This window comes from Zonotrichia leucophrys, chromosome 1 (assembly GCF_028769735.1).
Source record: "Zonotrichia leucophrys gambelii isolate GWCS_2022_RI chromosome 1, RI_Zleu_2.0, whole genome shotgun sequence".
NCBI classification, from domain to species: domain Eukaryota; kingdom Metazoa; phylum Chordata; class Aves; order Passeriformes; family Passerellidae; genus Zonotrichia; species Zonotrichia leucophrys.
This window is the reverse complement of record NC_088169.1, coordinates 99,942,376-99,969,118: the sequence shown is the minus strand read 5'-3', so window position 1 is coordinate 99,969,118 and position 26,743 is coordinate 99,942,376. Positions and strand designations below refer to the sequence as shown.

At 37.5% G+C, this 26,743-nt stretch overlaps 1 protein-coding gene across 10 annotated transcripts in view; it reads right to left on the bottom strand.

Annotated features, from left to right (window-relative positions):
- SENP7 (SUMO specific peptidase 7) overlaps positions 1–26,743 on the bottom strand; it is a 65,548-nt gene that overhangs the window by 13,315 nt on the left and 25,490 nt on the right. For 3 of the 10 annotated variants that reach the window (XM_064725213.1, XM_064725196.1, XM_064725205.1), the window contains exons 3-15: positions 26,192–26,299; positions 23,962–24,056; positions 15,523–15,720; positions 13,741–13,938; positions 10,386–10,501; positions 9,457–9,626; positions 8,168–8,519; positions 7,462–7,613; positions 6,405–6,545; positions 4,959–4,992; positions 3,986–4,153; positions 1,471–1,733; positions 320–453 (exon numbers count right to left, since the gene is read on the bottom strand). In XM_064725213.1, the coding sequence (XP_064581283.1) occupies positions 320–453; positions 1,471–1,733; positions 3,986–4,153; positions 4,959–4,992; positions 6,405–6,545; positions 7,462–7,613; positions 8,168–8,519; positions 9,457–9,626; positions 10,386–10,501; positions 13,741–13,938; positions 15,523–15,720; positions 23,962–24,056; positions 26,192–26,299 (2,129 nt within the window). The remainder of the gene's footprint in view (positions 1–319; positions 454–1,470; positions 1,734–3,985; positions 4,154–4,958; positions 4,993–6,404; positions 6,546–7,461; positions 7,614–8,167; positions 8,520–9,456; positions 9,627–10,385; positions 10,502–13,740; positions 13,939–15,522; positions 15,721–23,961; positions 24,057–26,191; positions 26,300–26,743) is intronic. The other 7 variants (XM_064725230.1, XM_064725241.1, XM_064725223.1 and 4 more) reach the window with 6 other exon arrangements.

Genomic DNA, 26,743 nt, shown 5'->3' with positions numbered 1-26,743 from the left:
GGCTTAAATTAGTAAGCTTTGCTAAGATAGACTTAAATGGATACTGACAGAACCCATGAGATCCCCACACTCCCTGTTGATGTACTCATGACATGACCTTGAAGTTCATAGAGCAGATTTGCCCAAATTTCATCCTATAACACATCCATATTGTCTTGTAACACTAATATTTGCTGATATTTTCGGTTTGAAGATTGACTTTCATACAACACTTTCAAATCAACTAGAGAATGGCAGCTAAGTGAGGGGTTTTATTCCAGTAATTAATTTATTCAATTTCTTATATTTTCCCTTTCTCATTTACATGAAATACACTTACTTCTTAACTGCTCCCATTTCTCTTACTTCTTTCCATTCTTCATTCAGTGCAGAGGACAAAGAGATACAATAGCAGCCACTATTCTGCTTATTTGCAAGAGCATAACTGGGCCTGATGACTTTTAGCTTTGATTCCTACCAGAAAAACACAAACAATTGTAAAAAGCATTATACAGCTTGAGACATAAAACACAAGACACAAAACCCAAGCCAAAAAACCACAGAAGTAGCCTGCATTACTGAAGAGGATTCTTGTTGGAGATCCAAAGTATAAACTTTGGTATTTGGGCAAACATGCCACTGTTCAGACAGCTAAAAAGTTATGAATATTTTAAAAAATAATGACAGATCTTAGTTCATAATAATCTCCCTAAAACTATTCAAGCATTATTTAGCTAAGCAAACCAGAAATGGTTTTGGAGAAGAAAAATAAAAGAAAGGAGACAAGCGTCAGACTATCTTTCCAGGAGCAGTATATGCTCGGAAGATTTGAAAATCTAGTCCTTGAACAATTTGCCTAAAAACAATACATATTTGAGCTGGCTGGCTTCCTTTTGAAGTCCCCAGGTCATGGACCCTGCAGATTGATCTGCTATCTCTTGGCTTTTTACTGGTGGCAACAAAGATATGTTACTTCTGTGTGACAATGACATGGGGCTGGGTTTAGACATTTCCTCAAGAGATTAAACCAAAACAACACATTAATTGTACAGACTCATCTCCCCAGCAGTCTGAGGAATAATTCAGCATTTTCAAGCTGTGCACACCCCACAAGTACCTCTAAAGGGGTCTGGAGGGCCACCTACACAGCTCCTGCTCTGCTGCACTTCCAGCTCAACCAAAAAAAATGGTTCCATTACTCATGATTTGATTAACTTCCTGCTTGCTGCCCTAGAGACACCACAAGGGCAGAACACCCCTGTGGTTCTAAATTTGCACAACCATGAATAGATCTAAAGCACTGGTACGTGCCACTGACTGATGAGGTCTACAGTCTATCCCACTGTGAGCACTATCTAGCTGACTGCAAATTTTGGAGTAATCCTGACTGGGATTTTTGATATGAATTATAGAAGAAGGCTGACCTAAAATTTACTCAAATGTGTGAATGCCAAGCAGTGGTGATGAATAAAGCAACAGCTATCCACTCACCTGAATTACAGGCTCATGACCATCTGAGGTATTCTCTTTTGGCATGTATTGCTTTAGTAGATCCTTATTGCAACTCACAAAAGAGCTTTCTTCGGGAGAAAGATCCTTAAACAAGAGTAATGCTTCTTTCAAAGACAAAATCTCAGCAAGATCTGGTGCTCTGTTCCTCTTGCTGACACCGGTAATCAGTTCAGTCAGCCTCTCTTCTTCCCATTCTGTGAGTGGTTGAGACATTTCCAAAAATACAAATTCATTGGATCTGGCTGGAAAAGGGAGACAATGGATAATATTAACTATTAGATTAAATGATAGAAACTTGTCTGAACACCCACAAAGGAGCTAAGAGAGACAATGGCAAGAGGGGAAGCCCAAACAAGCCCTGCCAGGTTCATCACAGGAGCCATCAGCCCACAGAAGTCCCACTTTCACAGCCCAGAGGAGCACAGCAAAATGGCAGGTAAGAACCCAAAATACAGACTGAGCAAGAGACACACAGTTGGGGCCCTTCCCAGGGCTGTCCCAGGAGAGTCTCAGCACAAGGGTCCAGACCCAAAACCCATCCCCATAAGTCAGTGCCAGAGCACTTTTTGGACTGAAAGGGGGCTACTGCTGAGGTGAACAGCACACATGATGGGATGCAGGGGAAGAGTATTTTGGGATTGCACAGGAATCCCAAAGGATTGTTTAGGGAAAGACCTAAAGGCAGCAAAGAGAGTCATTCAGGTAATTCAGGGAAGAAGCAGTATGGGCAAAGAAAGGTTAAGGGCATAACAAGAACCAGTCACATTTAAACACTTTGCTGGTCAGTGCACTTGTGTGGCCGTGCCATGAACATAGACCAGCACAGCCTACCCTGTCTTCTTGTTAAAGTCCTTTCTAACTTTCCTGGCTGAGAAACCACTCTGACCCCTCCCAGGCTGTCAGATCCACCACAATACATTTTCCAAATATATTTGCAGCAGAGCAGAACCATAGTAACCATTTCCACAATCCACAAAACCACTACTGATTTTTTCAACAAGTCTCTGAAAACACTTCAAAATATTCACATTACTATGTAAAATTAAGAAGTATAAAACAATCTAACAGAAATCTAATTAAAATTACTGATGGTTTCTCCAACAAGAATGTAACCAGTGCAAATAAACCTAATATTAAAAGATGTCTTGCATCTTCATACTCACATTCCATTCATTTTACTGGGAACTGTGTCTACAGAAGGTACCAGTAGCTACAACAAACTTGCATCAACTAAAGGGAGCTCTCTCCTAAAATTTTATTCAGTATTTTGCTCCAAACTACTTGTGTAAAGCTGCCATTGCTCATAATTTTTCATACAGGAGGTGATTATTAAATCTCACACAGACAATGCTGACATCATCTTTTATGAAAGCAAAATTGTTGCACCTATGAAAAAAACCTTGTATGATTGCGCCACTCTGAATGTGTGAGCCACAGTTATACTCTATTTTTAACAGACCATGCTCTATTTTTTTACAGAGCCTCATGCTGGAATACCAAATACAAGGAGTCCATAATACCCAAAGATTAAACAGCCCATTTTGCCTTTTGTGGAAATTTTTTTCAATAATAATCAATGGCTCACTGCAGTATTGTCAAAGGTCAAGCCAATCTTTACTTGCCAAGCCTTTTGTATAGCACAGACAATATTCAAGAGTATGGATATTTAACACATCCATATATTTTATAGAGAGAGATGCTTTGTACTCAAGTCTAGTTGCAGAAGGCCTTCTGACAGACTACAATTAAATTGCTTTGATGTCTTTTTATTAAGCAACAGTAAGTTTGAATCAGATAAGATTAGGTTTTTTTCTTTCAAATAAAAGTACAATGAAGAATTTTAGAAATGCAGAAGTAACCAACTTATCCACACTGGTACAGCCTCACCTTGAGTACGTCTGCAAATTTTGGGCATCACAATATAAAAATGCCATTAAGCTGTTAGAAAGCATCCAGAGCAGGGCCACAAAGATGGTAAAGGGTCTTGAGGGGAAGTCGTACAAGAAGCATCTGAGATCATTTGGCTTGTTCAGAAGGGGAAACTGAGGAGAGACCTCATTGCATTTACAACTTCCTCATGGGGGGAAGAGGAGGGGCAGGCACTGAGCTCTTCTCTGTGGTGACCAGGGACAGGACCTACAGGAATGGCCTGAATTTGTGTCAAGAGAGGATATATTGGATATATGTTGGATATCAGCCTAAGGCTCTTCACCGAGAGGGTGGCTGGGCACTGGAACAGCCTCCCCTGGGAAGTGGTCTGAGCACCAGCCTGACAGAGTTCAAGGAGCATTTTGACAATGCTGTCAGGCACATGGTATGATTTTTGGGGATGGTGCTGTGCAGGGCCAGGAGCTGGACTCAATGATCCTTCCAACTCAGTGTATTTTCTGATTGTGTGATCTTTAAAACACTATAGGCTTTCCTCTGCATTCCAAAACCCAGCTGTTTTACTGACATGACCTTTTCACTGCACTTAAGGAAAGCAATTACTCACATGGCTGACTGGTTACTAACTTTCCCATCTGGGTTTCAATCTTTTCTACATAATCCACAGACAACCAAAGAAAAATAATTGTTGAAGAACAGCCACCACCACTTTTCCACCAGCCAAATCTTCTCAGATCCAGTGTGTCCACTGTAAGCTGAATGTTCTTAAGAGACACTGTAGAAAACAGAATTCAAAAAAACATGCCCTTAACAGCCATAGATAGAGTAATACATGCCACAGTAATCACATGCTGAGAGGTGTGACTGGAGTGTATTAACACAATATTTATAGATTTTATTCCTTGCATTACATAATATACTGAGGATTCAATATTTAAGTCAGCTACATCAAGCTGTGTAAAACAAAACTATCAAACTGTAACACAAAAATCTAAACACCTGCATGCAGGATGCTTCCTGGAAAAAAAATTGGGGTTTTTTTTGTCAAAATAACCACAGTTAATACCTACAACTATGGAAAAAAGAATACTGCAAATCATTAATTCCTATTTGCTTTAAGTCAAGTCCACTTAAAACTGCTCATAAACCTTTTCCTACAACACATCATCTTGGAAAATCAACAGAATGCAACTCTAGCATTATATTTCTCTTAGCTTTAGTCTAATCACAAATTTTTGTAAACCTAAAGATCTAAAATGCTAATTTGAAAAGTTCAGTGTTTCACCTCAAAAATATGCAAAGTCATATCTACTACAGTTCAACACCTAAAATATGCAGGAATATGGGAGGCATGCCATTAAAACTACAAATTCATCTTAAAAGTACAAGAAGCTGGTAAGTTGTTAATGCTTACACTATCGACACCTAAACTTTTATTTAGTGAAAAACATAAAAAATTAAAAACTATCTAATATCTTTGTGAAAGATTATAAATTATTGATAACAGAAACACATACTTAGTATTTTAATGCAATACTATAAAGATACAATTAAGAAAAGGCTAAAGAAAATTCTCTTACCCTGAAATGGGATCACAATATTTCTCATTGTAAACTGAAATAAGATTTTAAAAAACATAAATTAGTTTGCATTTTACAAAATTATTAAAACAATATATGAATTTTTAAATATCTTCACATCTTTCCTTACATTGAAATAAACTGAAAATAATATAACAGAATATTATATTAAAATAATATAATAGAAATTCAGTTTGGAAAGCATTAAGTTGAAGTCAAATATGCTTTGTGAAGTTTGAGACTTCACATTGCCTATATCACCTAAAAAACATTCTTAAAGGCATTGCAGAACATAAATAACAGCAAGTGACTTTCAGAAGTGCAAGGCACAAAGTTGCAGAACTGCCAATAGGCTCCTTAAAAAGAAAAGGTGAACACTTGGGACAGAAGGAGGTAAAGCATTCTGGGAGAAGCTGTCAGATGCACTGCTAGCAGTAAGGACATGAGAGAAGTGGTTCAACTTTGTGCTGGTATTTCCTTATGAATTAAAGGCCTTTAAAGATTCTACTTGCACTGCTGCTATCTTAAAGAGACTTTGCTAAATGAAAAATGCTTTATTGTCACTTCGAGAAAAGGTTACACATTAACAAAGGAGGCTTCCCCTGTGGCACCACAGTAGGCACAAAGTTGTGTTTCCCAAGAAAAATTCTACTTTACACTTAAGAGCATTGATCCTAAATTTATTGAAACTCATCCTTCAAATGATTTTTGCCTATTAATTTAGAAAATTTCCATTAAATGTTTCTGTAACTGCTGTTTTATGAGATGCTGAAATTGTTATTACAATCCAAGATTTCAAAATGTTTTGCTGAAGGCAAAAGATATGTACGTTCAAACATCTTTTTCAGTGGCAATATACAGAATGAACCTGTTCAAAGACCTGTTGAAACTCCTGGAGCTGGTGTTCCATTTAAAGAACATCTTCACTTATGTTTCCACACCCTGTGAGTAGCATATTGGCTACACACTAAAGCTTTTAGTATTGCTTTTATGCTCTCTGAAGCCACAAAGCAAGCAATTTTCTGTTTAAAAGGCAAGAGCATAGTATACATCTGAACTCTGATCATTATGAATTACTTTATTAGAACACAACTACTATTTCTGAGTAAAGTAATTGGTCTTTATTTAAAGTGACATTAATTGGCCATTAATATGGCCCTTGTTTTCTGTTAGAATCCATTAAAAACTTCCTCAGTATGACTTGTGTTCCAGTACAGCATTTATACAGAACCTTTACAAGTGAAAACTGTGGCCACAGCAAATCACACTTAGCTTTTCTACTGACAGCAATCCAAATGCACAAGGCCACATACTCCAATGCTGAGCCAAAAGAATTTAATGCAACAGTAACAAAAACTCTGTGCTTCCACACTAAGTACCAGTATGGTACTTTGTTCAACCAGAATTTTAATTTTTAAGTATTCACAAAATAATAGAACAACTTACCCTAGCAGGACCTGTTGATAGACACTTAAATTTCCCAATGTGTAGTCTATCAAATTCAACATCCAGATTTGTCTGCTTTTTAGGTGTGCTTCTAGAAGGTAAGCTGAGAGGATATTTATCTTCAACTGACTCTGTTAAAAACTGGAAAAAATTTGTATTTGTTAGATATGCCCCTCTTGTAACTTCAGGAATACCTTTATTCACGATTGTAAGAATTGACTCCCAAAGCCAGCTTCCACATAAAAAAATAATTTTAAAAAGCTCCAAGTGTTATTACATTCATTACTGACAATTTCCTTAAGGGTCTAACAGTACCTTGTTTCACCTCCATTACCAAGACACAATCTCTCATTTGGTTCCAAATAGTAAAAACTCAAACAACAGAGCAACAGCTCTATTTCACAGCAGACCTTCAGGATCCAATTCAGTGCTTATGATTGAATTGATTCACCTGTGAGAAGAGGCAGCAATGGCTCTTCTGACTCGCTTCAGGATTATAGAGATACCCCCTATCCAGGTCAAAGCAAGCAGCCAAGGGATAATCAAGTCCAAAACAGGGCAACCAACCTTTATGGCTACTTTTAGATTCAAGTTCTACAGCTAGCCCAAGAGGAAGGGGAACTTCACTTTATCTCTGCCTGCTGTCAACAAAGACCCTGAACTTCTCTAAGCCCTGAATTAGAACAGAGGATTGGATGACAAAAAAACTATGATCACCATACAACAGTGTGTGGAAACAAATTCTTCCACAGATGAATCTTTATCATGTCTGTTTCTACCTCAGGTTACTATTTGATCTTCCTGTTTTCTGAAATTAAATATTTTCAAATGTTTATTGTCATAACAGGAAATACATTGTGTGTAGCAAAAACACCCAAGAGAACCAGAGAAATTTCAGAACCAGAGAAATTCTCTGAACATTGTCCAGTATTCTATCTGTGAATTAAATTTCTGCAGCTTCTGCTTGTGGCTGGGACAATAATAAGCAATCATTTTCTATAACAAGCATTACAGAAATAAATTGGCATAACAATACATCAGCCAAAAACTGGACTACCTGCTCTGTGTGATTTTTTGTCTTGTCTTCTAATTGCTTAGCTGAGAAACAGAAGTCAGACTGTGTTTCTTTATTTTCAGTGACATTATCCTCGATCAGCTCTGTGCATTGTGGTTCAGAAGGTCCATCTTCATCATCACTGGAAAGGATAACTGAAAAAGAAAAAAGAAGTATATGTAAACTACAAAGTACAGACTTGTGAATATTTCATTCCTTGTGGATTTCAGACAAGTAAAGAATTCTGACTTGCAGTACATGATATCAAAGCACACTGCTCAAACCAGTCAAGATCTGCATGCATGGAATTGTATGCAACAAGTAGTGCTCTGTATATTTACAAACACCTTTTATACCAGGTCCTCAAATTTTTTGGCAGTTAAATGAAACAGGACACAGCACAGCTGCTTCAAAGAAAAGAGTAATTTCTCTCAGTTTTAGCTCATTAAAAAGTAAAAGCTGTGTTTTTCCATAGCCACAAAATCAGCTGGAAAAAGAGGATTGGATTTCAAGAATCTTGCTGTTCATCCTGTTCCTCAGATACAAGGTTCTGACATTAGGCACTGTTCTCTAACCTGCCCAATGCATTAAAAACAGGATGGCAGTCTTCAGTCTTTTGTTCCCTCTGTCTCAACTAGCCAGTTATGCTCAAGTTTTAGTAGCTAAGTGTACCACCAGGAATTGTCACCAGCACAGACACAGTACATACTTGGGTCAATGGAAACAAGGTGCTGATTACCCCTGCAGATTCTGCTCCGCAGCTTGCTCAGGTACTCTGCTTTGTTCAGCTTTAATCTCCTGATGGTACTAACTTGTGGGGAAGGCACATCCCCACTGCTGGCAGAAAGCTGTTTCTCTGACACATTTCTGGAAGGAGACTCTGAGGCAGAGTCCTCTGTGTGGCTGTGAGCAGGCCTTAAGTGGTTGTGGGTGGAGGTGTCTTTAGAGTCTCTCTCTGCTGGACCATCTGGCACCAGAATAGGATTAGATCTGTGGTCTTGTCCATCCTCACAGGGTATTCTGCAGTCAGGAGACTGAGCTGAACTCAAACCTTTATTTTCCTAGAAACAGGAATCAGAGACAGGATGTAAGTTTATTTCTTGACATTTCTAGATGGTTCAGAGCAGTGATCACTGATATTAGCTATGTGCTAGAAAATATAATTATAGCTTAACACAGTGACATTGAACGCTCAATTCAGGATCATTTCTCCCCCCTCATATTCCAAAGAGTATTAATACAATCTTTTAAAAAGCTACAGTGACCCCTATTCAAACTGAACAAGGAACTATTTCTGATTTTAGCAGCTCTGTCAGTGTCAGACATGGAGGCCAATAATCTGTGCTTTCCTTACTTTCCAAAAGTGTGACTTGGTCAACTGGGTTTTACAGGTTTGATAACTGCCTTGTCTCTGTAGGGTTTAAATCAGTAGGCTACAGAGATGTCTTAATTGTTTATATTCAAATGCTTGAATATAAATCCACTTTGTACTTGACTGATTCTCTCAGTCTTATTTGTTGGGTTTTTTCCAAATCCTAAGGACGGGTAAGAACAAAACTTCAGGGCAAAGTAAAATAGACTAAGGAGGAAGCAAAAAGATGACATCTGTAAGATTTCAACAACCTTAGGTATATTTGGCAGTTTTGCTGTTGATGCCCCTAATTAGTCCCAAATTCTAGATCATCTGTGAAAGAATCTTAAGAAGCTGGATGCCTTATTTTCAAAATTGTTTGAATCTATGCTCCTGCCTGAAAGAAACACTGTCATTCATCTTTCTCTACCTTTCTGCTACAATAAGCAGAATGTGACGATGTTGACAGAAGAACATTGATTCACTCCTTGTGATGCATCTCTGAACTAATTTACCTCAACAGGCAATATCTGCTAATATACCTGTATGATAAATCCTATTTATTGGCATAATCCTTTTATTTGGGATGTTGCTACTGCAGCTATGTTAGTATGTGTGAATGTATGCTAAAATTAAGGGCAACTTACAGAGAATGCAAGTGACTTTTGTGGAATGTGTGCATTACAATCATCAGAAATATGGCCACTGTATCTTCTTTTCCTTTTCTCAGAATCAAAAGAGCCTGATGCCTTCTGACTAAGAGTAGTGCTGTTCATGTGTCTGCTCCTCTTCTCCAGTTCACCACAGTGCTTGTTTTCTGTGTCAAAAAAAAAAAAGTAATTTAATATATTATCCTTAAAAACCTTTATATTTCTTCATATTGTTTATGTCTTATATAAAATGCATGGAAGTAGGTGTAATAAGTTCTACACAGTAAGTTCTTTCCTTTTTTAATGTATATGACTGCCAAAATATATTCCTCCAAATTTTTTTTTTTTGCATAATTAGTCAAGGGTATAACCAAATTCATAGATCCCTTTCAAACAAGATTTAGCACTTTATACTCCACAATCTTTCTTTCTGTTCTGCCAAATGTAATATTCTCAATTTCCTGTTCTAATCTGCAAATATTAGTAGCTAGCATAAAAAGACCGCACATTATCCCTGGAGAATGTGCATAGAGGTCCTAATTCTTCAGCAGTTAAAATAAATACCATATAGCATGAATAATTTAGCAGGGATCACAAACTATTTGAGCATTCTTAGTGGATTACATTCTTTATTATAAGACTTTTCTGGAAAATCAAGATTATAACAGTGCAGTGAGGTGGTACTCAGTCTAATTTTTCTTCCACAGATTTGATTCACCATAGTTTTATAACTATTTAAAACCAGGCATCTGATACATTTTTACTGTATCTGTAAAAAAAAAAAGTATTCTGAGGAAACACATACACTGCCTGCAACACCTCAATTTATTTCTGTACTCTCCTCACAATACTAGATTAAAAAAGGAAAATATCCCAACAATCTCCAAAATGCATACTTAACCACTAGATGACTGCTAACTACAAACCTTTCTTCTGCAGCTCTCGTCTTCTTAAAGTGACAGCATTAACTTTTTCTGGTTCCTTAGAAGCCTTGGTCAATTTACACACTTCATCATCTGTCTTTCTCAGGCAATGCTCAGACCTGTAAATAATATTAACTATGACTTATCTTTAATTTTGAAATAATACTGAATAAAAATCCCAACAGAAACAAGAGTTGATCAGACTTCAAACTTCTGTCCTTCCCATAAACACGTGAACCTTGCCAAAGGAAACACAAATTAATTCAGTCCAGTTGTGGCAATACACAGATAAATGAAACAGATGCTTATAAAAGGCACAGTATTAGAATCTGACACACTTGGGATCAGACACTGAAACATTATTTTGCTTTAAGGAATGATTGCAACAAGAACACAAGAAAAAAAGAGAGAACAGTCGGTTGACGATCATTGCCTTTGTAACAAATACAGTGAGTGTAGTATATTTTTAACTTAGATTCAGAGCTGGTGATAAAATCCATTGAGTAAGATCCTGAAATGTGGAATTATTTGAAATAGAAATTCCTGCTCAAAAGGGCCTGAAACAGTAACTTCAAGGCGGGTGGAGAGGGATGGGACAACGAAAGAAAGAAACAGAAAAGAATTACAGTACTTAATCCAAATGGATTTTGTGTTTATCATTTTATAATATGTTCAACTCAGTGTTGTGATCTCAGATTTTCAAACAGCTAAGTGATCATCACAATGCCTGATATCGCTGACAGCCAAGCTTCAACTCCTAAAAATCATCACCCACCATGGCAAAAAACACTCTTGACATCTCTAACCAGACAACCAAAACTGTCGAACACTTTTTGAACAGGTGACTACTCTTTAGTGATCTATCTGTAAATTGGAGTATGAGTGCTCTTTGGGAATTCTGTACAGACAAAGATTTCTGGAGTGCTCCAATACCACAGTGATGAGCATTGTGAAAAAATAACTGATTATCTTTCCATTCATAAAGAATCATAAACTGGACCAGATACAGAAGTAGTTTCCACTAAGTGCTATTGTTCATTCTGTCTATGGAACAAGACAGTCTTACATAAACTAGGCAGGCCGCTATAGAAAACCTGATTTTGGAACCCACACTTCTCTCTCAACTAAAATATTTGTATGCATAACAGCTGTGTAGAGTTGACTGTCTTAAAAGACCATTACAAATCTATCAAGTAGTTTTCAGCATTTGTTTTATACCAACATCACAATTCAGGGACTTTAACAGCAGAAAGCACCTGAATTAAGTTTCAGCTAATAGATTTTCCTAAACATATTTGCTTTATGTATAAATTCTGCACATTTTATTTTCAATGCCAGCTTTGCTGATAGCTCAGTTTAAAATGCACCCCTTAACCCCTTTAATATGCAACACCTATGAAGCTATGGCAATATATATTGTAAAGTGTCCTTAACAATCAGGAGAAACAAATACTATAAACACTTTAAAACCCTGGGTTTCTATACATTTAAAATCTACCTCAAATTCATTAGTTATACTGACAGGTCTGTGCTCACTTAAATAAGTGCATTTCACACTGGGTTGCAGTAAAGCAACAAAAATCCACCAATTCTGCAATACGAAGAGCAAGAATGCAAAGGGGGAGCTGGCAGTAAGTTCTACCTGGTAGAGATAAGTTAATTTACTACCATCCTGTTCTGATGACACACAATTCTTTAACTTGAGCTGAAATTTCCAGAGTACAAAACTAGCACAATTTTCAGCATGCATTCTGGCTACTCTGATGGAGTGAAAGCCTCTCTGTATGATCATGTGCATATATAAGTATAACACTTACAAGAGGGGAGCTTTTATTATTCTCCTCCAAAGAAGAGACCCCAAAGGAATCAGTGCCAAGTGTATGCAATGCACTGACTTTACTTACAGACACGTGACCAGGATCAAGCCATGACTTTGTTGAAATAACTCCTCAATTCTCCATTTCCCATATTGTATCTATTGGAAATTGCAATAAAGTGCTATTCACTGGGGAAGAGTGAAAAGTCATCCTAACTACTAAAAAAATTACTAGCTCGAACCATTATTGTGCTTAATATAGAATACTGTGCTTCAGATATGAGCCAGAAAAAATACACAAGATGTACCCTCAGATTTAGAGCATTAAATACAAGAGTTCATGTTTTTCTCTCTATAATTCCACTACCTCCCATCATCCAAACTTTACAAAGTTAAAAAATCAGATACTAAAAATTAGTCTTATTTTGCAATAAAACAAAAAAAACCAAAACAAAAAAACCACAAAAAAAAAAACCACAAAAAACAACCCAAAAACCGAAAAGCACAACAATCCAAATGAACACCCCACACTTCAGCCAGCCTTAAGTCACAGAAAATTATTAGTAAAAAATATGATACTTTAAAATGAGATGGCCTAATAAACTGTTCTCTCTAAATCTCATTTAAATTGCAGCTTTGTCAGGTTAATGTAAGCAGCAATGGGAAATTCTGTAGGAAAAAAAAAATGCTACTAATTTCAGTTCCCTAAGATGTTGATGTATCAGAATGAGGAATATGACTGATTTATCTCAGTTTCAACCTGGGAACTTTTAATTACTCCTGCCTTCAAAAAAAAACCTCACATCATTATTCTCTTCTTCATCCTTCTACCGTCTTCCTCAGAATTTTCTGCTATTTTTCCCTGTGGAAAATTTGCTGTTGTAACCATAAAAGACAAACAGAGGCAGCTTGCTTTGAATGCAACAGCCACCTTAGACCACAACAGGTGTTATCTAATTCTAATACCTGATTTCTGCTAGTTTTATTTGTCAAACATTACTGTGATGCTCAGTCAACCTAAATATAGGAAAAGATGAAGAGTAGATGTTAAGTGGTAGGAGGACACGCAGAGCCCTTAACCAATGCCACCCTGTTAGGAATATTGACACCACCAGTGGGTTAATGTGGTAAGAAATTAATTATTACAGAGAGGAATTTGGAGATATTTTGCAAAAAAAGTTACTTGAAATCATGCTAGAACACAGCAACACCAACAAGAAAGCAAGATTTTGGTTCTGGACACAAAACCAACTTAGATGTGTTAGAATTACTTGTGTTTCTTCCCAAATCAAAGCAGTGCAATCACTGCAAACAGAAATTCCTTCTAAGAAAGAAAAGTAGCCTTTTAACACCAGGTCCAGCAAACCAGAATAAATGCAATGTTAAAATGTCTCATTGGAGAAGCATGTTAATTTGCAGTCAGGAAACTGATCTCCTGATTCAAGAAAAGAATAGAACAAAAGCTGTTTCAGGGAAATTCTTTTCCATTGGGAAGTTACGTCATTTCAGGAAGACTGGCAAAATCAGCAGTGAGTAACATACCTTTCAGAAAGAAAAGAACTTTCATGAGGAGAACTTAATATTTGACATGTCTGTAGGCTGGCAACAGCTGATGAGGGGAGTTGACCCGATTGCAATTTGTCTGCAGCAGGTAAATTTGCATCAATTATTACGTGGCTGTCTATGTACTTTCTTCCAATTTTCGTACTCAGGACGTTCGTCAAGATAACTTTGGGTTGCCTGCCATACATATAACAGTAAACCATAAGTACTGCACTGCAATCTAGAGAAACAAGCTTCTTGTTAAATTCATGTATCCTACAAGCTTGATAATTAAACATCAATATTTTTAGTCCCTTAGAGGCAAAAAAAAAAAATCCCATTAAAGTACAAGGAAAACAGGTAAACACAAAAGGTAAGAAAACTAGCCATGTAATTTTATAATTTTACCTTAGCCAGATACTATGCACACTGCATTGCCTCTAACACATCCTGCAGTTTAAAAACTGGTAAATATTTCTCTCTAAGCAGCTTTCATGCAGTATCTGTACACATTTGTCAGAACTCTGGAACAAACAATCTTGATTTTCCTGTGAACAAGAAGCCTCCAGTAAAACAGAACATATTTTCTAAAGCACCTAGTGAACAGATAGAAAACTAGCATGCACACAAAAGGTAGCATTAGATTTTATTCCACTCCTCAAGTATGAGGTAGCACTCTACAGTATTGTAAGACCCAGAAAAATACCTGCAGGTGTTAAAACAGACAAGCATCAAAAATAAGCCAAGCAGAAATATAAAGATGCAATTCCTACTTGAACATGCACACAATGTGTAAGAGCAGCTCAACTTATTTCATACAATGTCACAGGAGCCAGCTTGTTGTACAGCCCATATCCACTTCCTTTCTCAGACTGGGATTTAAATGCTACCCCTTCCATTGCAATTTATTTTGGATTAGGTTGTAAGGCTATGGCCTTTTTGAATGTGTTTTGAACAACACTGCCTTTCGAGTATTGACTGCATAATTCTCCTGTTGTCTGTGTGAATCCACAGAGCACACTCCAGCACAGATGCTGTGATGTCTGGAGAACACTCAGATCTCCTCTTGCAAGACATAAATTTGCTTTTCATCAGGAGGCTACCTTCCAGACACAATTGCAGAGACCCACAGGAGATAAACAATTAAGAGATACAACTTAAAGATGAAAATTCTAATACTGAAGAACATGTAGACTGGATGTAACCTCCAATAAAGGAAGCCCCTAAACTGTTATCAGAAGCTCAACAGAAAATCCAGAAATAAAGCATTCACTCTAGCCATACTTTACCCTGAACATCTACAATTGACCATTGACCATTGCTTGCAGGGCTGCAAAGAAGATACTAGACTTGATATGCTTTTCTTCTGATCATTTATGCCAATTTCCTATTTTCATGAGTAGTCTAAAGCAGTAACAGTGAAAATACACCTTGGTATCTCCTCTTAGAAAAGCACTGCAGTTATATTCAAGTGTATTCTTTTCATGAGAATAAAAAAAAGGCCAACCATTTTGAGAGTCCAATGGCTAAACAATAATTAATTGGTCTTGACAGTACAGGACCCTCTAGAAGCCATTTGATCAGAAAAAACACTAAAGTATGCCTGGCACCATCTCTCTCAATGATTATCAAAAGGAACCAGGTACAAGTGAATTCAGTGAAGTAAGACAAAATACAGTTCATGAAGAAGGAAACTGTGGCACAATAAAGAACACTTTCTCACCAAGAAATAACTGCAAGGAAAATTATTTTGTTTAGTGACATAAGGCAAAGACAACATACCTTTTAGACAGAAAAAGACTTTGGAGAGTAGGGTTTAAAATCTGCCATATCTTTACGCTGGCAGCAGATGATGAGGGTGCTTGATCTGACTGCAGCTTGCCAGCATCAGAAAAATTAACACCAGTTTTAGGTTGCGCCTGTATGTATTTTCTTCCTATTTTCATCCTCAGGACATTCGTCAAGATAACTTTGGGTTGCCTGCCATACATATAACAATACATTAATAATAGGGTGCTGAGAACTTTTTAAGTCACATGAATTCAACAAAGATATTCTGTGAGTATGCTGTCTCTGCATCATACCTTAGAGAATTAAGGTCACTTCCCTGGCAATTTACAAAGCAGTTCTCTTTGGAGAAGAGCAATCACAAACTCATCTTTTGATCAGGGCAGCCTTGCAAGGTTTCTCCTTCTGGTATGAATGACTAAAATAACCATATGCCGTTCTGAAGAGGTAAACTTTCAGTGCAGAAACACTGAAATGGAAATTTTGGTGCATCTTGTTATCACAAAATGTTGCAAGTGGTGTCACTATGGCCTTACAAGCTATTCTGAAAGTGTATGCTTGACCATTTGCAGGACATGAAAACACACACTCATTTTGTGTCATCTTATTTTAAAGCCAGGAATATTATTTGTTCCCATATGACAGATTAATTATGATGTTGCTGGGGAAAAAAAGAAGTTATTACAAATCTCCCAGTTCCGAAGCTCCAACTATCTCTATTCAATTTCACTAAACAAATTACTTAGAACTCTGAATTACAAAGTCAGTAAAAACACTCTACTGAAGTTCTTTTAAAAAAGTATCTATACTTTGGTAGTTCTGCTAGATGGGTACTGAAGTCTTGACATAAAGAATTAACCTGCACTATGGCCAGTACCTTGGGACAGTTTTCTTACAGACTCATAAGGATTGGAAAAGATCTCCAAGATAACAAATCTTCAACTGCATACCACCATGCCCACTAAATCATACTGCAAAGTGCCATGTACTTGCCTTTGAACACTCGCAGGGATGGTGACTCCACCACCTCCTTAGGCAGTGCTGAACCACTCTTTCAGTGAATAAATTTTTCCTGATATCCAGCCTGAACCTTCCTGGGACAACTTGAGTATGTGTCCCTTTGTCCTGTTGTCTTGGAGAAGAAACCAACACCCACCTTGCCACAACCTCTTTTCCTGCAGTTTTAGAGAGTGATAAGGTCTTCCTTCAGCCTTCTTTTCTTCAGACTGAACAAGCCCAGTTCCCTCAGCTGCTCCTCATAGGAATTATGTTCCAGATCCTTCACCAGCTCCACTGCCCTTCTGTGGACTTGCTCCAACACTCCAACATCTTTCATTTAATGAGGGGCCCAGAACTGGACACAGCGCTCAAGGTGTGGCCTTCACAGGGGGACAGTCACTGCCCTGGTCCTGCTGACACAGGCCAGGTGCCACTGGCCTTCTTGACCACCTGGGCAAACTCTGGCTCATTTTCACCTGCTGTTGACAGCACCACTAAGGCCTTTTCCACCAGGCATCTTTCCAGCCCCTCTTTCCCCAGCCTGTAGTGCTGCATAAGGTGGTGGCAACCTAATGGCAGGACTTGAACTCCAGCTTATTGAATTTATAAGCTGATAAGCATTATAGATCATAGATGATTCATCAGTATTTACTTTATTTTCAAACCTCTGAGAACTAGACTTGTTTTCCAAGAGCTGGTCCTGTGAAGACACTGAAGTTCAGGCTAATTTTTTGGGTTTTAAAGATTACTGAAACAAGAATTGGGTTTTTTTCCTACTGCATGTCTTGCATAACAAAAAAAAAAAATGTTCTCGCTGTAGAGTAAGTCTCTTTTTAATAGCTAGGGAAAAAACCTTACTACTCACATAGCTGTTGCACACATGGTACAGTAACATTTCTTAAGCAAAGGGCTGCTATTCCCCAGTGTGTTTACATCTGCAAGCAGCTGCAATTGTCCCACTGACATGCTGCCTTCAGCTCAGCAGCCTGGTTACATGGTACCAGTGGCAAATACAGGTGTGGCATGGAAACTTTTGTTGCTGAAGGACAGACATGCTTGCACCTAAAATAAGGTCTGGAACTGCCATGCTAGTGAAATACAATGAAATGGAGGCAGATGTTCCACGTAAGTGTTCTATTTTACTCTTTCAATCTTGACATTGAGATTTCCTCTCCGTAGTTACCATATTCACAAGGCACACAACCCCCCACTGAACCTGAAAGGACAAATGTTCCTACCCACAGCTTGGACAACCTGCCCATAAGCTGAGGATGGCTGTCACCCTGATGAGATCTCTGCACCCCTGAATGCCATAATATGTATGCCATGAGCTGCTTTCTCCTAGAGCTCTGCTACACCTTTCCCAAACCAGCAGTCTCCAAAGTGTTTTGGCCACACATCCCTACCAGCAGTAAGTATTTTGAGCACATACCTTCTACAAACTTTATTTAATTAAAATCTCCAGAGAGGTACTAGTGACAGGTTGATCTTAAAGGTCTTTTCCAACCTCAATTCTGTGATTGTAAAACACAGAAATAGAAATTTAAAAAGGAACATAAGATGATATAAACCTTTAGTAATTGTACAAAAATATTTCCTTCCTGTATCCCAGCGAATTGTCTTGTACACACCATACTTTGGAGACCACTAGCTAGACAATGCACAATAAATTTAAATGGTTCCTTAACTTAAGCTCAAGCAAAGGCAGTTTCCTTTTATCTCTGCCAAACTTCTATCAGAAGTTCAAAGAAAAACTGATGGAAAAGAGCTAAGGCTTAATCCGAAAAGACAAAGAAAAGAAAAGGCACCAACAAAAAAAGAACCCCAAAACCCACTTAAGGCACTCTGATGCCAAGAACATGGACAAAGTGTTATGTAGCAGATTGGTCCTAATTAGCTGTTGGAAAAACAATCCTGGGTTTATCAAGTGAGCCATTGGCTCTGAGAAGGCAATAAAAAGTCACATGTGCAAAGACAGTCTCACTTGAATACCAACCTAAAGCACAGTAGTGCTCCAGAATGTTTTATGCAATCTGGAAAAGGCTTTCCCCTTTCTTTTCTTTCATCTAGTTCTGCATACAGTCTGTGAATCCTAATGCAAAAAAAGAGTTCCAAGAATGTGCCTCAAATATTGTAGATGTCAGACAGGCTTGTTAAACACTGCAAGGATCCAGAGACTAGGGTTTCATTTCCAGATATGCTTTAATCACTGAAAAGCTTAAAAAGTGAACACAGGTCCTGGGGTCAGTTTAGTAACATTAATGTCTTAAACGGTGGAGCTCAACTGCAACAGCTTAGTGAGCACATCCCAATCTGGCAAGTCTCTTGATTCAGCTCAGGAAGCAAGAGACTTATTTTCTTATAGAAATCCCCACTAAATCAGAACTTCTGGCTTTCTTCTGGACTTCTCCAATGTTGAGCTCACACATGAACCACAGTTTAATACCCCAGAAGAGGTTATAGCAATCAGACTTCTACATCATTTGTTGTTTGTCCACTGTAATGCATACTAGAAATAAGAAACAAATAAGGAGTACCTAAGGAATTAGAGAATATATATATAAATATATATATATATATATTTAACAAACATGATCAGTTAAAAAATTCAGCTACACAAGAACTTATTAGGCTGTTAAGAAAAGTTACAGTAACTGAAGCAGTTAAGGAAAATTTCAAGGTAGAATTCATGAAAAAAATTTGTACAAGTTATCACTTGAAACTAGACATTCACTCTTGTGCTTTCAAATTGTTCCCCCTAAAGACAAGAAATAGCCAAACTACTTCATAGGGCCAGTTACTGAAGACTAAAGAACTGAAGTCACTTCAGCTCTTGGGATGCCAGAACAGATGATGCAATGAAAAACCAAGCTATTTCCCTTTCTCCTCCAAAAGGACTCAAAATAAAAATCAAATCTTAAAGTAACTAAATTATGTTTTTCCTCCAAATAGAGAACAGTCATAGAAATAAGCCATAGCAATATGCAGATGTGAACCAGAAAATTTCTTCTTTTTAAAAAATATGTTTTAAAACAATTATGCAGGGGATCATGAGACAACATAAATGTGCTATTCTCTACGAAACACTTCAGCTCTCCTGACTAAAAATAAACGAAGGCTATCAATTTCCCAGATCTCAATTATTTCAGTTTTCATTGTTCTACCTCACAGATTTTTTTTTTTTTTATTTCTCAAACACATGATATCAGAATGAAATTTTACTAAATTTAGGCTCAAACAGCAAGTTAATTAGTCCAGTGGGAACACATAATTAAAATAGAGACACTGTGACCATGCATGATCAAGACTTCTAGAGATACCAGAAAATATTCCAAGGTTGAGTGTTTAAACAACATAATGACAGAAAAAGTCCACAGTAGGAGGCAAAGGAGTCAGAATCAGAATTTCACACACTATAGTTTGTTGGCCACCTTGAAAATTCAGGTCTGACATCCCTTGCTCACATATCAGGCTAGACCTTAGCAGGCTCCAGGTTCCTATATAATTTGGTTTACTGATTGTTACTTGGAACTGAACTTGTGATGTTCCCCATTCTCTTGATTTAAATTTTAATCTAGAAATCTCTTGATTTCTAGATTTTTGGCAAGTACTTTAGCAAAAATGATCTTATAATTTCAAGCACACACATACCATGAAGCAAACTTTGCACTGGAAATCCATGCAAGGAGAGGAACCTTCAACAAAAAAGGATGCCAATGGTATACACTTGTCAGCACCAGGCCAAGGCATCACTTCGTATCTGGCACCAGGTTTTGACTGAAGGTTTTGAACCAGTTATGACCAAACCTTCAGAGCAGAAAAGGAGCATAAGAGCTTTCAATGGCTTCCCTTTCTAAAAGGTGTATGGCCTCTGGCAGTGTTTCTTGAAAATCATGTCACCAAGACTGGGAGTACAATAGACTCAGGGAAAGTCTAAACCTAAGCCAGCCCATAGATCTGTAAACAGTGGTTGGGACACAGATCCCTAAATTATTTGTTAAACTGTCCACAGAATAAAGCGAGCAACTCAAGCAAAAGACATTTCAAAATATTAATGTAAGTGTCAAACAGAAAAAAGCAAAGTATACATTAAAAGCAAGTCCCACAAGCAGGCCCAGCAAGCAATTTGCATAACAGTAACACTGGAGGCATCTTGGTGAAGGAAAACCAAAGAAAATTATTTTACTTTCCAAAACAAGTACCTACCATAGTCTCCCATCTACCTCCCAAAAACTGAAAAAAATACAAAAGCAAAGGTAATGAAAACATAGCTATGCATGTAATGATGGAATAAACAAAAATATATTATGAAAAATGCTGTTAGCTGCTCCTGACAAGTCTCATTTTGCTTTTCACAGGCAATAAAAAAAAATATCCTACCTTATAAACCACAGGAACAAAACTTATTGTTTATATCTCTTTGGGGAAAAATGTTTGACCTTATTTCACACAATAGTCACAGCTGCTTGATATAGCTCCCTACGCAATGTTCATATTGTGTACACACACCAGTGCTGCAACTGCTGTCTCCAATTCATTCAAATTTGTATTAGAAAGTGATCAAAATGAGACAAGGAGACTACTGGCTCATTTGGGACTAAATTACTATTAATTGTCTACAGCACTGTCTTCATGGCTATATTCTTTTACTAGCAAACCCAGGTTCTGGGAAATAAATATTTTGGCAGCGGGACGTCACGTACTGTTTGAGGGTTGTTCCCTCAGCTCTCAGACAAGCTGAGGGTCTGTCCTGTGTCTACAGAATAAAGCCACTGATAGACCTGATGTGCATTCAGTTATCTGAGCTTCTGCAGCACATGCACAGCCCAGCAGCTCCCTGACCTTTCTGAGCCCAAAGGAATAACATGATGGGAATCTCTGACTGATGCATTCACTGACAACACCCTGCTGTGAGGAAACCTTTCGATCGTCCTCCTTCAGCTTCAAGGTCCTGTCCTTTCACCAACTGATGAGAAGTCAGTGACCCACAAACATGAACATCCCTATGAACCTCCTTGCTTTGCTGGACTAGGAGGTTATTACTGACCAAATGCTCTTGTCAGGGCGAGGGTAAATGTAAATGATTGCCACAAAAACCTGACTGCTACAAGGTCAGTACCTGATTCAGCTGTAACACGTGTTTCACTGAACATGTAACGAAATACCAAATTTAATTTGACCTGAAGGAACTGCACACATCTTAACTTCCACCCTCCCTCCTAACTAGGGAACTAACCCACCCAGGAGCCCTCTCTGGGATCCCAGACAAACCCCCTGACACTCCCCCTTTCACAAGCCCAGGAGCAGAGCTGCACAAGTGAGAGCAGCTGCAGTTGCTGCCACAGACCCCCATGATCGCACACCACAGCACAGCTGACAGAAGCAAATTACTACCAAATTTCATAATCCAGAAGTTAAAAAAGCCCTATGTGAAGTTGTAGGTTTGTGCTAATATATCTACTTTGTCCTTTATGACTAAAATTTGGTGACAGTAACAGTCCTAAAGCAACACATCTCCCTAAACACCTGATATTAGCTCCTATCAATAAAGCAGACTGCTTTTAAAATACCAGGAGCTAATAGGAGTTTGTAATAAAGATTTATTTTCTACTTTGTAATGCAAATGAGAAATTCCTCACTGGGAATAAAAACTATTGCATCAGAAAGACTTGCAGCACACTAGTTCTTTCCTTCCTCTTTACAGTTTTGTCAGTTCTCAGACTCTTGCTCAACAAACACCACCTCTTTAGAACCTGGGTGCTCTTTCCACTTATTACACAATGAAGTTCCCATGTTGATTCTGACTTACTGAACAACACTGAGTACCCAAGTGGAACACTTAGTATAAGCTTCATTGCAGACAGGAGAGTAAATTTACTTTACAGAGAGGCTCCAGCTAGTCTCTAGAAACACATCTTTTTTCAAAGAACTGGAAAATATACAGGTTTAATATCTAAATACTTGCTGTCTCTTTGCAGTCGAAATAATTTCTCAATACTGTGCTGCTAACTATTTGTGTAAAAATTATGGAATACCTATAAATGCTATTTGAAAGTCTCTTGCATATTGAAATAAACAGAAAATTAATACACAACAGATCTAAAGGTAGCTTTAAAGAAACCAAACTTCTCAAGGTTTAAAGATCGGTTCAAAGTTTACTGAAAGACTTCTAGAGATTGATATCTTGACATCACACATCAACCATGTCAAAACATAAATAAAATTCAGGAAACTGCAATTAAATTCTGTTAGGTTGACCCTGTGAGCTGCTCCCTCAGTTAAAAGTTACTGACAGAAGCTTTTTGAGGTAAGTGCATGTAAACTGACAGCTATGCCTCTGAGGATGTATGAAAAATAAACTCAGCATCTTTTACAGTTTCAACTCTTCCTTGCAACACTTTGAAGCATTCTGAATATACAGACCAGGCTAAATAATGGCCATTCATAAACCACAAACCTACAGAACTCAGCAGTGCCAAAATCACCTGCATTTTCATTACCTGTGCACTTTGTTTTTAACAGCCTCTCCTGATAAGAAACCACTTATGGGCAAGTTTAGTTGCAGTCAGAAAACAGAGCAGAGAATGCTTATGCATTTACGTAGCATTAAGTGATTTGGGGAATAACAACTGTTTCATTATGACAAACATATTCATTTTGTCACAAAGTCATTATGTTTCCCAGCTCCTGTTAATAAATCTAGTTCTACATTTTTATTTCTATTTGTCAGTTGTAGAAATTACAGCTTCAAAATTTTCTTGGATAAAACAATTACCTCTGATAACTCTGAAGATGATGATTTTATCTTATAATACCATATCAATAATTTGCCATAATTGCAAAGAAACCAAGACATTTGCTCTTGGCAACAGAGAAAGAAGTGGCACATCAGCAGTCTTAATTTATTAAGTGCCTTGACAGTAACACAGAGGTGAAAAAGCTCTCTTTTTTTTTTTTTTTTTTTTTTACTTCCCTCCACTACTAATCACCATATTGTTTAAGGGATATTTTAATTGTTTTAAAGAGTTGATAAAGCTTTGGCTAATGAGTGTGACCTACAGAACAAAAAAGGATGAGAAAAAGAATTCTGGGAAGCTTCTTACAGATCTAAAGATATCTAGGGCTAGAATGACAGTTTACACTTAGAGAGCAATGAACACCTTTCAGGACCCCAAGCAGGTTGACAAGCAGTAATTCCTCTAGTAAGCACTCTCACTCTAATGCCACAGATCTTGTGATATTACACCAAGGAAAGGCTACAGCTGCCATTAGACCACTAAAGCATGGTTCTCTGAAAGTGAGCCACCCAACAGCTTGAAAACCATCTCTGCATGACAAATAATTAGCTAGAGACCAGAGACACTCATCTTCAAGAAAGATGTGAAACTCTGAATATGCAAACAGAGATAAACTAATTTTGAGATGACTTCTTACCCAATTGATTCTTCATCATTAGAGCTGTGTCTGCTGCATTCCCTTTGCCTTTTTCCTTTCGTGGAAGGCTTTCTGTTGTTGGCACTTAATCTCCACTGAAACAAAACAAATAAAATTGGCAGATTTCTAAAAAACCTGATTATGTCATCATGAATAATGCACCAGAAAAATGGGACACTACAACAATGAAAATGACCAAATATATCAAAGTTATCTATAGCATACACAGCAATTTTGCAAATAATTAATTTGCTTGTTTTAAAGAATCCACATACCACCTGATCTTGAACAGAATTTTTTCTCTCCTGAAGAACTATACAGGACAATTCCATTGTTTCCCAATTTCAAGAGGGACTATACCAAACACAGACTTAAATATTAGGCCTGTTCCACATAATCACAAATACACAAGATGCAGAAAGTAGAGGGTAACGCTGTGCATTTAGGCAAATTTTCTAGGCTACAATATGAATATAAAAGATATAAAATTCTGAGATAGAAAAGCAATTTGAAGGTTTGCGACTTAGGTGGCAAACACCAGAAAAGCAAGACTTAATTTTTTCCACATACCCTTACCTTACCAGTAAGTACTCATATTTTCAAATTAAATAAAATAAGCCTGACCAAAAAACAGTTATTGCTATTCCAGAATCCTCCAGCCCTCCTTCTAATCTTCCTCATTTCTTAAAATTCAAAATATAACAAACCCAAGAGATGCTTGAAAATTATGGCACTCTGGCTAAAAGCAGACAAACTTATCTTCGTTTTTGACTAAGTGTCGTTTGAAAGGGCATCTGGAAAGTTCATGTCTGTGCGTATACTATAAACTTCAATCAATTCTGAAAGACACATCCCCAAATCAAACTTTTCACTACCATAGGGATTAACTCTAATGCAAAATAATCCATTATTAAAGTTGGCAGCAAGAAATTGACTTGATTGGGCTCTCCCCTCTTCCTGCCTTCCAACACCATCTAGTTCATCTTTTACCACTGGTGTTCAAGCACAGGAGAGATCTGTACATCCAAATCACTGAAAACCACACAAAGTTTCTCAAACTTGGTACAAACTCAGAAAACTCACAACCAAGTCTTTTAAAGTAGAACATAAGAACTAGGCAGTGTTAAAAGCATTTGAAATCCCCTGATACATGGGAAGTTTGAAATATGTATAGACATAGGTAGGAAAAATAAGAAACAGAAAATTAGACAACATCCAGGAAATAACTGGGAAATAAAGAATTTTCCAATTCACCATTCAAATCAATTTTTATAGAGGCAGACATGTTGCTGCTTGTAGCCACAGGAGACACCAGCTCCCATTTCAAAACCTGACTGCAACTGGAGGCTCTGCTCACTGAAAGCATCACCAGTACAGAACACAAGGCCCACAGCAAGTCTCTACTGCAGCATTCTCAAATGACCTGGCCTACCAAGAGACCTGGGTCACAATACCACTACCCTAAGTCAGGAGAAATTCCTACCTTCCTTCACTACACCTTTCAGCCTCCTCTGAGAGGGAGGAGCTCTGTTTGCCCATGATTCTGAAAGCACTAAAGCCAGCAACAAACTCTGGATGCTGAGCTGAATGAAACAAGAGTAGCAAAGTATGTTTCCAACACTTGATATTTGAAATGCTTATGAAATTTGGAAAAGATTTATAGAGGCAAATATTTGCTTCTATATGTGACTGAGATGATCCAGACACTCAGTTATGATAAATGCCATAAGACTTTTACAGTCTTTTGGTCTTAATACAGTTATTTCTGTATTAGCACCTAAAATTCTGTCAAGAGGCATAGAGTGCTTTATGTGTTCTCTTAAAAGCTTAAGCTCCTGGATAACTGAAAACTCAATGTAAAGGTTATTTCTATAAAACAAAAAGTTTGGTAAGTGATCTGAATATAACCTAAAAGTTCAGCAGTCAGAAGACAATCAACTAAAAAAATATTAAATATCATATTTACCTTTATATTAATGATTTTCAAGATAGTTTCAAACTACACCCAAAGACAAACTGCTTTTCAATTATTTAGACTAAGACTCCCATGTCTGTAAATGTATGCTTGTAAACAGCTAACAGACTTTCACACTTGCTTCTCTCAAGACAGTCTGGATTAGTTATTGGTCACAAGGCAGCACTTGGTGTTGAAAAAAACCAGCCAAAACTAAACCAAAACCTCATGTAACATTCTCCTACACACTTTACACTCTGAAGAACTTCTCTTTACCTCTTTTAAAGGGTAGTCACAATGGTGGGAGCCTGGGAGCCTTGCCAAAGGGGACTGAACTTGGACATCCTCTGACTTGGTGTTTGTTTTCTTCTTTGGTATACGAAACTGAAAATAGATGTTACACATGGTAAAACTAAATTATCCACTGGTGCTATGAGCTGACATACCTCCATGTACAATGTTGTATTAACTGGGCAAAATAAAGTTGTAAGGGAAACCCTGACTTGTGACTTTTCTTGAAATGCATTCCTCATTAATGCCTGATCCCAAATCATGTGTCATACCACATGATGAGCTAGTTTTAACACATGAAACCATCTGAAAAAGTTCTATTTCATTAACTTTACATCTTCCAAGGCAACAAAAAGGTGACAACCAATCCACTGGCACTGTCTTCTTGGTTCCTTCTCATTTGTTTACACTCCAGTTTAATTGTCTCAGCTTAGAGAATGATAAAAAGAAAACTCAATAGCTGAATGTCATGACCAGGTTTGCCTTCTCAAAAGAAAAAAATTTAGTATGAAGAACAATTACATCTTATAATAGTAC